The 12,704-nt window shown below is 39.7% G+C and overlaps 1 protein-coding gene across 1 annotated transcript; it reads left to right on the top strand.

Annotated features, from left to right (window-relative positions):
• The first annotated feature begins 9,615 nt into the window (after positions 1-9,615).
• LOC118574226 (DDB1- and CUL4-associated factor 12-like protein 2) lies at positions 9,616-11,595 on the top strand. The gene has a single exon (XM_036174999.1). It carries the CDS (start codon positions 10,005-10,007, stop codon positions 11,412-11,414), a length of 1,410 nt encoding a protein of 469 aa, XP_036030892.1. The 5' UTR covers positions 9,616-10,004; the 3' UTR covers positions 11,415-11,595.
• Positions 11,596-12,704: the final 1,109 nt, after the last annotated feature.

The raw sequence follows: 12,704 nt of genomic DNA, 5'->3' as shown, positions 1-12,704 counted from the left end.
CTTTTAAGATTTTTGTTACACTACTGAACACTTTAGTGTTCAACATCCTTAGCTTTTGTGGAAATTAAAATGAAATATTAAAAGTCAATTATAATTCCATCTCACTGCAGTCTGAATCACCATACTCTAGAATACAAATGATTACAAATGCAGCCATGGATATAAGGAAAGGGGATTCATTTAATATTGCTGAGACTATAAACTATTACAGACACTGTGGAAATTAGTCTCATGAATATATAAATATATGCACCTTAAGATTTAACTATAACACTTGAGGCCACAGCATAGGACTTTGTATCTTACTACAGAGGTACATGCACATCCATGTTCGTTGCTGCTTTATCTACAACAGCTATGCAATGAAATTAACCTAGATGCCCATCAGTTGATCAATGGATACTGACAATTTGGTATACATAAACATGTTATATAACAATACAGCATAGATGTAAAGAAAAAACAAATAATGTAATACACAGGTACATAGATAATACTTGAAAAAAATTATACTGAGCAAGATCTCCAAGGCTTAAAATGAGAAACTGCATGTGTTCCCACTCATGTAAGGGACCTAGTTTCAAAACTTTTAATTCGTGTGTTTAACATGGAATATATGTAGGAAACTAGAATTGGGGCTTTGGTTGGAGAGATACACTTAGGGAGGGAACATTATAGAATAAAGGGGAAATGGAAGTATAGAAATAATGTTGGGAACGGAAACATTCAAGCAGATAGTAGAGTAAGGAAGACAGCAAAGAAGGGGACATAAGGATTAACTATACTGAAGTATATGTGAAGAAGCCAGATGACAACCTATGACTTTTCAATTCAACTAATCATACAGTAAAATTTGAAAGTAGATCATGTGTGTTATAAGGGGAGAAAAAGGCTAAGATGAGAAAGAAAATATGAGAAAAATCTAGAAGGGGAAGGACTGAGTGTGAGGTAACAGAAAATAAAATGTATAAAGAAGAAGCCTTATGAAATTCCATGAGTTTATAATCTAATTAACATTTTCTAAATAGTTTGAACAGAAAGCACATCACATTAGTTCACAATGTTTCTCCTAGAAGATAAGGGTTGGTAAATTAAAATCTCAGTGCCAGGCATGGGTTGTCTCCCATGAAACTATAAACATGATGAAAACCATGGGTAGGGCAGTCATAGAGGCTACAGGGAAATCAATTGATATTTTTTTCCAAATTGTCATGCTGTCAAACTATTGCAAATATTTATTTTTATATCCATAGATTTGAATTGCCTCCATCCTTGGTCAGAGAAGCTTCTTATTGTAGCAGAGAGTGGGCTAATGCAGAGATTCATTATTAATCAGAGTTAAAAATAAGTAAATGTGAGCTCTTAACCACAGAAGTAGATGGGACATCTGTGTCAATCCAGCACCCTTAAAATCTCAGACAACAATGTGGACATGTGGATGAAGAGAATATAACAAGCTAAGGATGGAGACGGGTGTCTTTGAATGCTTTTCTCTGGATATTAATATGGTTGTTCTCAACAACAGCTCCACAATATCTGTGCAATATTAAGATACTTAAAAACTGCAGCATATTTTGATATGCCATGCTTTGTTGATATTCATGAGAAACCTGCTCTTTCCTTAACAGAAATGGAGAGGGGGTAGATTGAGGGTAGTGGGAATAGAGAGGGGTAGGGGGAGCAACTGGTAGGAGAAGAGGGAAACTGTGGCTGGGGTGTAAATAAACAAATACATTTAAAAACAAAGAAAAATAAAATGAAGACAGAGACTTTTATAATTTGAGGAATAAGTCAAAATGTCACGTGCTTCTGAAAAACAAACAAAAAACTACAGCATAGATTGGGGAGGCACTCTAAAATTCCCCAGTCTTAGGCTGAGCAAATGTTTGTGCAAGGGCTAAAGCAATGTGATTATTTGCATTTTGTTAAATGAGCATTCCAGCTGAAATCAACTTCATCAATCTGGAAAGATTTTTTTTCCTTTTATGTATTTATTAGGTTTTGTGTAAAAAAAACTTAGTTTAAAACATAGAATCTCAAAATTATTTTAAGTGTAGGTATAGTTCTGGTGTGGACTGTTTGCTGCTAGGTCTCTACTGAAACTCCAAAATCAAACTTCAGGATGAGGAAATTTTGATATAGCTGTAATGATGATTCAATGTTGCAATTGTCACTTTGCTTCCTATCAACTAAATTAAAAATATTTTACTACATTTTAAACACATTAGATTTCAAAAACAATATAGATGTTTTCATATTTTATATGTCCATATGTATGCATATGTATTCATTCAGAATGTCTAATCCTCATTTTATGGGTGAGGTCAATGAGCTTAGAAAACTAACTGAACTTCTAGGCGGTACCACAAGGTCTCTCCCACTTCACAGCTCCTACTCTCACACATCATCAGAAATGAGGAAATCTAATAATTTCACAGAGATAAGGGCTTCTGACATCAAATTATAAAAGTTAATTTACTGTGTGACTTTGTACAAAGGAGTCATTTAGCAATATGATGAAAAGTGTCCTTCATAACACATTTACAATAAATGCAGAGAGGATATTCATAGAACTGTTTATAATGACCTCTGAGAACCGTTTAAAGGATAACATTAAAGTGCAAGTGAGTGAAACTGATTAAGCATATCATAAGGTAATGTGATCCTATGGAACAGTAGCCTAAGATGATTCAAGAATAAAAGTGAGAGTATTTGAACCAACCTTCTGAATGCTATTATGTTGAATTAACAGTGGTCTTGATAGAAGATGAATTCATTTGTACATTCAATCAGCAAATGCATTTGTCCAACTAATATGCCAGCACTTGGCTAGATATTGGGATCTAAATATGTGTATGTATGTTTGGTGTTTATATGCATATTAAAACTTATTTCTAGTTAATAAATAAAGCAAACCAATTTCTGAAGCAAACAAATTAATTACTATAATGAATTTATGTATTTTATACTAAAGAAGATGCACTTAAAGCTATAATCAAGTAAGTTGTTACAGCTTGAGATAGGGCCTGAAAGAGGTGGGCAACTTGAACAAGTTCACAGGGAGATGGTAAGCTATATGGAGAAAAGGATGCAGAGATACAGATACTATCACTTAGTGAAATAGTTGGAAGAGACCTGAGATATTGGAGGTCTGTGTTAGTACTTTAAAACATCTATGACTTATCACTTACTTACTTATATACCACTCTAACAGATGAAAATTAACATGTTCAGTGTTAAAATGAGACAGAAAAGAGGTTCAGTAAGTTTTGTGTGGATTCAGAGTCCTTTATTTCAAAAGACTCATGCTGTCATCTACAATACCATAACCATGGCTAACTCCATATTATCGATGATGGCAACCTTGAATTGTATTCCCATTCTGATGAAATTACATCCTATTTTTTTTTCATTAAGAAAGTTGGTGGCAGGAGCTTTAGACCAAGATTGGAAGAGCACAGGGACAAATACCCAAATGAATGGAAGCACATGAATTATGAGCCAGGGGCTGTGGAGCCCCCAGCTGGATCAGACCCTCTGGATAAGTGAGACAATTGAATAGCTTGAACTGTTTTGGGAGGCATCCAGGCTGTGGGACCAGGACCTGTCCTTAGTGCATGAGCTGGCTGTTTGGAACCTTGGGCTTACACAGGGACACTTTGCTCAGTCTGGAAGGAGGGGACTGGACCTGCCTGTACTGAATCCACCAGGTTTAAATGAATCCCCAGGGGAGTCTGGGCTCTGGAGGAGATGGGAATGGAGGGGAGGGGCTGGGGGAAGGTGAGGGTGGGAAGGGGGAGGACAGGGGAACCCATGGCTGATGTGTAAAACACAAATATAATAAATAAAAAAGGAAAAAAAATAAAAAATAAAAACAAAACACTTACAAAACACATCACGAACTATATTGTTGTATTTAAGCAAATGTTTCCCTTCTAATACTAACTTCTAGTCAAACATCAAAACATGTTCTTTCAATGTAGAAAAACTTTGTAAACCAGGAATTCACTACCATACTTCATCTTATGATGTATCAGCTACCAAATACACCACATTCTATAAAGTATTTATTCTTCAAAAAATAATTTTGAATTTAACATGCGAGTTTTGGAAGACTATTTTCAATATCAATGTTATCAACATAATAATAATGTGCAATTAATTATACATTTCAAAGTAACTAGGCTTTCAAACTAGATTTTCAAAGTTCACAAAATTTGGAAATGATAATAGTTAGAGATGAAATTACTCTGATTTTATAGTCATACATTGAACATATATCTGTAGATTATATTTTAAACACAGAGTGAAAGAAAGAGAGAGGGGTGATTGCAGTACTGTATGCTCTAAATAATTATAAGCATTACATATCAATTGTTTTAGAAAAGCATTTCACAGAATTGTTGTTAAATCTTATAATTATTATGTCCATTTTAGATAGGCATTGCATGACTGAATTTCCATTTAAAAACCATAGTACCCTGTCATTCCTGGTGCTTGTCACTGAAGTTATAATAACAGCACAAATCTGGAAATGGTCTTTTATCTTTTGTTTTTGATACCTCCATAGCTGAAAGAGGATATAGCAATGGTTGACAGCATTGTTTTGTGTTTCTGATCTATTTGTATGATGTTTTCTGGAGCTGTCTATCACACCAGTAAGTCTTGAGAGTCACAGAAATATACTATTTTGGATTGTACGTTTCATACATTCAAAAAGAATTGTGTCTCAAGTAATATTGTACCTTCAACTTCTGCTAAATAAGGATATGGTTGATCACAAAGCATGAAAGATTTAGATAAACCAATAAAAGTTCCAGGATCTCTAAATGTTCATTCAGCAAATACTGATTTTTTTTTTTTTTTTACTTCTAAAGCAGGCTAAACACTGGAAACTGAAATGAGCCAAATGGATACCACCTCTCCTATCCTCAGGCAGTGTTCTAGTTGCCAATTTGTAACTGAAAGTTTTCTTGTTTCGTGCCCAATCCCGCAGCCACTAAGACCCAAATAAACATACTGAGGCTTATATTATAATAATGGCCATGGCAGGCTTCTTGCTAGCTAGCTCTTATATCTTAAATTAACCCATTTGTATAAATCTATATTTTTCCACATGGCTTGTGGCTTACCAGTATCTTCACATCTTGCTTCTCCTGGCAGCAGCTAGCAGTGTCTCCTTTCTCTGTCTTTTTCCTTCCTCTCTCTCTCTCTCCAGTTAGGATGTCTTTCCTAAATTTATTCTGCCTCATCATTAGCCAAACAGCTTTATGTATCAATCAATCAGAGCAGCACATATTCACAACATACAGAACGAGGTCCTTATCACCAATCATTATAAAAAGTCATAACTATTGACATGAAATCTTACTGTGACAAAAATCATGAAACTTTACTTTGACAATGTTTTATAATAAGGTACCATGTTCTAGCCTATTCTGGGGCACCAAGGGATTTTTTTTTCTCCCAAAATATGACACTTTACCTATGATCTAAAAAACAACCACTTAACAAATTCAGGTATCCGTGGGAGGTAAAAAGTAGATGACCCACAGGCAGAAAGCATTTCAGGCAGAGAGAACATGATGCAAAAAAGATCTGAGGCATGACCTTATGAGACAGTGTTGAGCACATTAAAAAGGTCCATTGTGGCTAGAGTATAAAAATAATGAGAAAAAGAACTCTGGCAAAGCAACATAAATTATATCATGCTGGGCCTGGTAGAGTGTTTTGTGGACTTTGATCTATAATTCTAGGACTACAGGTAAGTATAGATTTGTCTAAATTCGTGTAGTAGAAAGACAGGATCTGCAATAAGATATTGCATTGACTCAAGTGTGGAAAACTTACTGGAGGAGGAAAAGGAGGGAGTCTCTCAAAAATGACTTAGCATGCTATTACAGTTATACAATCAAGATTAAATAGGTTAGAGATTTAGGGGTAGCAGTGAAATATTGAGAACTAAATGGATTTAAAATGGTTAGAAGACTGAATATTAGAACTACGCTCAGGGGAGATATATGTGTCAAGGATAATTGTTAGAAGTTTGTTTGAAACAGCTGAATGCATGGTAATGCAATTCATGAAGACAGGGAATTAAAAAAGTTCAGAAACATGAGCACTGAAATCAAGATTCAGGGGTTATATATGCTGAGTTTGAAGTTCTGTTTTGATATCTAAAATGTCATGTAGAAAGTTGAACAAAGGTTTGTGATAGAAATATAAAATTAGGAAGCATTGGCTTATTGATACTTTGAGTGATAATAAGGTATTAAAGGTAAATAAAATAATAGTTCAAGTATATTTTCAGTTAAAATGCTGCAGAGTGCAGAGTACAATGCTTTCACCACGTCTTTGCATAACTAGCTGATATCAATGCATGACTTGTATAAATTTTTAGTCACTTTTATCCAGTTTACCTAGTGTAACCAGATATGGAATTTTCTATGTGTAAAGAAGTACCAATTATTTTGGGAGTGTATATTTATATTAGCAATTATCAAGAGAAAAGCCCAATTCTAAAAGTTTTAAAGAAGAACCCCTCTGAATTTCCCCTTTAAGATCTACTAGCACATTGTAAAGTTATTTCTAGAACACAACACATTCTTCTCCTATGAATATTCATCTATAGTTTCACAACATAATTGAGATTATGCAAGTAGAATAGTAGCCAATTCTACAAATATTTTGTTCCAGAATATACTAGCTCTTAGTAATGATGAATATGTTTGTTTTGCATTATGGTGGGCCTCAAAAACCCATTATTCTGGGTATCACACAACCTTTGTAATGGTAAATAGTGGAAAGGAAGGAAGTCAGGCATGTTTTAAGAGAATCTTATTAAATGCCTATAATATGTAAATTGCTGTTTCTATCCTCCTGCTGACCCTCCATTCTCTCTCTCTCTCTCTGACACAAAAACACTTGTATATACGTGTTTATATAGAACTCTGAAAGGTTTACCAGCATGCCATTATGTCTACAACTTCAACAATACTTTGAAGCTTTATATAAACATTATATTCTAGAAATATAAGCAGTTAAATACAATTAAATACTCTAAATTGAAAGCTGAAACCAATCTACACATCTCTCAAAATTTCATGCATCTGTTCAGAAATTGCTTAATACCTTTAAGTTCACAGAGAAACTTAAAAGTGTAGACATGAATGGTGTTTTCAATATGTAAATCATAGATTCCGAACACTAAATACAAACTATTTTATTTATATTAACAAAAACTAGAGACATAATACAATAATTTTTATATTTGTATTTTCTTTAGCAAAAACATGTGGCCATATTGTTTCATAATTATTAACAAGGGAAAAATCAGTAAACAAAATGTACATACATTTAAGAATATGTATTGCCTTCAAATATAGTATGGACACGTCTGTATATAATTCATATTTAGTATTTAAATATTTCTTGATTTTAGGAATTACATTTAACTTTCAGAAGCAGACATGACAAAACTTCCACAACATAGACTGTATCAATTTGAAGAAAAGAAAGAAAAAATAGATGGAATAATACAGGGTACAATTCATTTGAAAATGTAATATAATCAGGTGAAGATTTATATCTAGTGTAGCATTGACTGTGAGACCATAAGTAACTACAATTTTTAAGTTTTAATTTACTCATTTTAAAACATAGTGATAAAGACGGAACTTAATTTTAAAAAGGCTGAATGAAAATAGAACATTGGGCCTTTCAAAGTTTTAGTAGACACCCTACCCAGACTTTCAAGAAATGATAGCAGAAATAACTATACATTTCATTTTTACATATCCAATAGGCATACATATAAATAGGCTGATACAGACCCCAAATTTGAGACTATTATATTCTTTGCAATAGTAAAATATATTCTACAAAGTATTACATGTTTTCTGATAAAAGCGTTTCTGGTCACTTATTCTTCAGTAACATTACCTCTCTGTACTGCCGATGTACCATCTTTTCTCTTCCTTAATAATGCATTATACACAGAGAAAATGATGAGGACACAGCAGTTCATTGGGAGTGGTAAAACTGGCCTATGGGTGTGGCTTGATCTGTTAGTGGGGTCCCTGGCAGCAGGACCAGGACTTATCCCAGGTGCATGAACTGGCTTTTTGGAGCCCATTCCCTGTGGTGGGATACCTTGCTCAGCCTTGATACAATGGGGAGGGGCTAGGCTCTCCTTCAACTTGGTATGCCAGACTTTGTTGACTACCATGGGAGGCCTTACCCACTCTGAGGAGCGGATGGGGGTAGAGTGGGAGGGAGGTGAGGAGGCGGGAGAAGGGGAGGGAGGGGGAACTGGGGTTGGTATGTAAAATTTAAAAAAATTTAATAAATAAATAAATAAAGCTGGCCCATGGGATTTTGCACCTGGAGTTTGTAGACGTGAGATAACTTTACAAAAAAATGTAAAGCTGTGTACAAGGAACAACACAACAGCTCCATTATTTCATATGACTGGTCAGATACATTATATTACACATACACACACACACACCCCACATGCATCCATCTTAACACATCTAATTTTGTGAAAGAGGGTTGAGTTCATATGCTCTGGTAAGAGCAACCGATCTCTCACTCAAACACATGCATTGAAACTGGTCGTGCCTAGTGTGTGACTATACATGAACTGGAGACCCTGAAGCTGCACAAGAGTTACAATTCTCATTACTCCTGAAACTACCAAGCCCTTACTCTGAATACCTGCAGTCTTGTATTGTGTATGCGTTGTTCCATTGAAAGGTTCTTCTTTGCCATCTGAGACTAGGGGTATCTGGTGTGTTCCTCAAGTACCTTCCTGAGCTTAAAATAACCTCTCATACAAGATGGAGCTTGGCAGGAATCATGGTCCTGACTATGTGGATTGGATTTTCCCTAACTGGAGAACAGGGGATATCTTTCTCTCTAGGACCTCTTCCTCGCCCTTACCCTGGACCCCATCATCTCAGGCTTCTGAGGTTCCTGGGAAGTGAGTAGGTAATGCAGCATCATTTCCTTCACCTCTAACCTCTATGTCCCCACCTGTATGTCACAATAACCCTCCTAAACTCCCAAGGTCCCTTTTGACTATTTCCCAACCATACCCTGGCTGAAACTGGGGTCAAGTGTGGGAATTAGCAAGATATCCTTGTGGGATTCAAGTTAAGTAGCTCCAGAGCCTCAAGTTTAGAAGATAAAAGGGAACAAGAGCAAAGAAACTAAAGAGGCCACTTTAACATGCCTCCATCCCTGGTCCAGTTCAAAGAACAACCTCTGTCAAAAGTGTCCCCTGATTACACCAAGTGCGCATTTATTTCTTCCCACATGTCATGATCAGTGCTCCTTTTGATTCCCTGCTTGGCTCTATTTTAGGTTTTGGTTTTAAGGCTGGTTGGGAGTGTGGTGAAAAAACTTGTTTTAGCTACTGAGCTTCCTGGAGCTCAGCCCTCTAGGAATCTCCCCAGAGTTTCCACACAGCCCTCCCGCGCCCATCCCCTCTGCAACTCCCCAACCCCCACCCAGACTGGCTCGTGCTACCCAGCACCCCACAGCCAACCGCCCCTCCCACTGCCTCCGCCTCTCACCCTCAAGTCGCTAGCACACTCTTTAGCCCCACACCGACTTCACCATCTCCCAGACGGCAGCACTTCCCGCCCTCGCCCAGGTCCCCAGCACAGCCACCACCCTCAACGCCTCTCTCCGCCGCCGGCGCCCAGCTCCTTCCAAGCTCACAGTCCTTGCAGAGCCACGCTGCCACCTTTGCCTCTTTTGCCACCAAAGCACCTCGGACCCAGGGCACTCGAAATCCCGGGGATCTCCGAGCCTTCTGGCCCCTGGGATCCCGTGCCACTCCCCCGCCCCACCCCCCCATCCTTCCCCACCCCCCTCCCCGCCGCCGATTCGGAGACACAGCCATCTCCACCGCCACCACGGCCAACACGGGTGCCACGCGCCGCCGCCGCCGCCGCCGCCGCGCCGCCGCCGCCTCCGCAGCCCGCCCGCCGCCCACCATGGCCCCTCAGCAAACAGGTAGCAGGAAGCGGAAAGCCGCCGAGGTCGAGGGGGGCGCCGGGAGTTCTTCGTTGCCCGGGCGGGCGGCCGCGGCGGCGGGGACCGGCCACGGCGAGGGGCCGTTGCTGCTGGCCAAGAGGCCGCGGCGGCCGGTGGCTCGCCGCTCGCTGGTGCACTACCTGAAGGGCCGCGCTCTGGGCGCCGAGGGCCACCCGGGGCTGGCGGGCTTCGAGGGCGACCTGCGCAGCTACGGGGTCGTCAGGCTGCCCGAGCTGCTGAGGGAGCGCCAGCTGAGCCTCGGCCCCCTCAACAAGGTGTTCGCGTCGCAGTGGCTCAATGCCAGGCAGGTGGTGTGTGGCACCAAGTGCAACACGCTCTTCGTGGTTGATGTCCAGACGGGTCGGATTACTCGCATTCCCCTGATGCGGGACAGAGGGCCTGGGCAAACCCGTGCCCAACCCACCTGTGGCATCCACGCTATCCAGCTGAACCCCTCCAAGACCCTGCTGGCCACAGGGGGTGAAAACCCCAACAGTCTAGCAGTATACCAGCTGCCCACCCTAGACCCTCTGTGCTTAGGGGACCGCAATGGCCATAGGGACTGGATTTTTGCCATCGCATGGATGAGTGACACAGTGGCTGTGAGTGGATCCCGCGACGGCACCGTGGCACTCTGGCGGGTGGATCCCGACATGTTCAGTGGCAACACTCCCTGGCACAATAATTCAGGGATTCCACGGTATTCACACATTCGCCCAAGGGACATGGAGGCCATTCCCAGGGCGACCACTAACCCAGGTAACCGCAAAGTACGAGCCCTTGCATTCAGTGGCAAAAACCAGGAGCTGGGAGCCGTGTCTCTGGATGGCTACTTCCACCTATGGAAAGCCCGGAGCTCTCTGTCCAGGCTGCTGTCCCTAAGGCTGCCCTACTGCCGGGAGAACGTGTGTCTCACCTACTGTGATGAGTTGTCCCTCTATGCTGTGGGTTCCCAGTCTCATGTTTCATTCCTGGATCCAAGACAACGCCAGCAGAACATCAGGCCTTTGTGTTCCCGAGAGGGAGGCACTGGTGTGCGTTCTCTGAGCTTCTACCAGCACATCATTACTGTGGGCACTGGACATGGTTCTCTACTCTTCTATGACATCCGTGCCCAGAAATTCCTGGAGGAGAGGGCCTCAGCCAGTCCAGACTCTTTTCTTGTGCGCACAGGGAGGAAGCTCAAACTAACCTGTGGTAGAGGCTGGCTCAACCAAGATGAACTCTGGGTGAATTACTTTGGTGGCACTGAGGAATTCCCCAACGCACTCTACACTCACTGCTACAACTGGCCTGAGATGAAGCTCTTTGTGGGTGGAGGTCCACTCCCTTCAGGCCTCCATGGCAACTATGCAGGCCTCTGGAGCTAAAGTCTCTATGACCTAGTGAGGCTATTTATCTTTCAGTTCAGGCTAAGGTTCTTCACTTATGTGCTTGTGTGTGATGTGCGCATGTACACTTCTAATATTATGTATGATTTATCTTCAAGGTGGACTTGGCCCAACTTTTTTTATGCTCAGCCACAGAGAGAAGGAAAATAGAAAGGAGAGAGGAGGAGGAAGATGATGAGAGAGAGAGGAGAGAGAGAGACAGAGAGGGGAGAGAGAGAGAGAGAGAGAGAGAGAGAGAGAGAGAGAGAGAGAGAGAGAGAGAGAGACAGAGAGGGGAGAGAGAGAGAGAGAGAGAGAGAGAGAGAGAGACAGAGACAGAGACAGAGACAGAGAGACAGACAGAGAGACAGACAGAGAGAAAGAGACAGAGACAGAGACAGAATGAGACTCATATCCTTTTGGCAATCAAAACTTGGTGTGACTTTGGCACTTTTTCTCAGAACACTACATTTTTGCTCTATCATACAAAAATGTCGAGTAAGTCTTAATCTTATCCTTCCTGAGTGATTTATGTATTTTCTTTCTTTAGGCTAATGCAGTCATTGTGTTCACTGCAATTCAGCAGTTTGGTTTTACCAGCATTTCAATAATATGTTGAGGTCGTTTATACATTGTGTGTATATGGGATTTTGAGAAAACATGTTTATAAAATGTATATTGGGCTGATCTAAGAAAATATCCAGCATTTAAAACTCCAATCAAATTATAAAATGTATTTCAAGATTTAGAATATTACCATTTGGAGTGTCTTCCATTTGAATGTAGGAAAATTCAGTATTGGTTGATTGTACATTATGAATATATAAAATTCTTTAACATGTATTATCTTACAGAATTATATAATATTGTTCAAGCTATTAATCAATTTTTTTACTTCAGAAAAACCTGATCACCACCATGCTTAGTACTAAAACCTTCTGTTTTATAAGTACTGTACTATGACCTACTTTCCTCAGTAACATTTATGTTAAAGATTTACATAGCTAATCAAATCTGACCTAAATTTTCATGATAATTAGGAAGGTATTTGGGGGATTAACATTTCCTTAACTTTCAAGAAACAGTCCAGGTAGCCATTTGCAATGAAAGGCCAGTAGTTATGGTCAGAGTGGGTGTAGTTGAATTTTGTATTGAATACATAGATAATCATTTTATGTCGATAACTATTGAGTATGTCATGTATCGTAGAAAAATAAAACACAAATGTGTTCAACATCATAGTAATTAAACTAAGTTTTAAAATGATTAAATATGCCTTTTGTTATTAAT

This window comes from Onychomys torridus, chromosome X, assembly GCF_903995425.1.
Source record: "Onychomys torridus chromosome X, mOncTor1.1, whole genome shotgun sequence".
Lineage (NCBI taxonomy): Eukaryota > Metazoa > Chordata > Mammalia > Rodentia > Cricetidae > Onychomys > Onychomys torridus.
This window is presented reverse-complemented; position numbering and strand designations above follow the sequence as displayed.

Coding starts and splice junctions, on each gene's coding strand:
- LOC118574226 (XM_036174999.1), top strand. CDS start 10,005: ATGGCCCCTCAGCAAACAGGTAGCAGGAAGCGGAAAGCCGCCGAGGTC.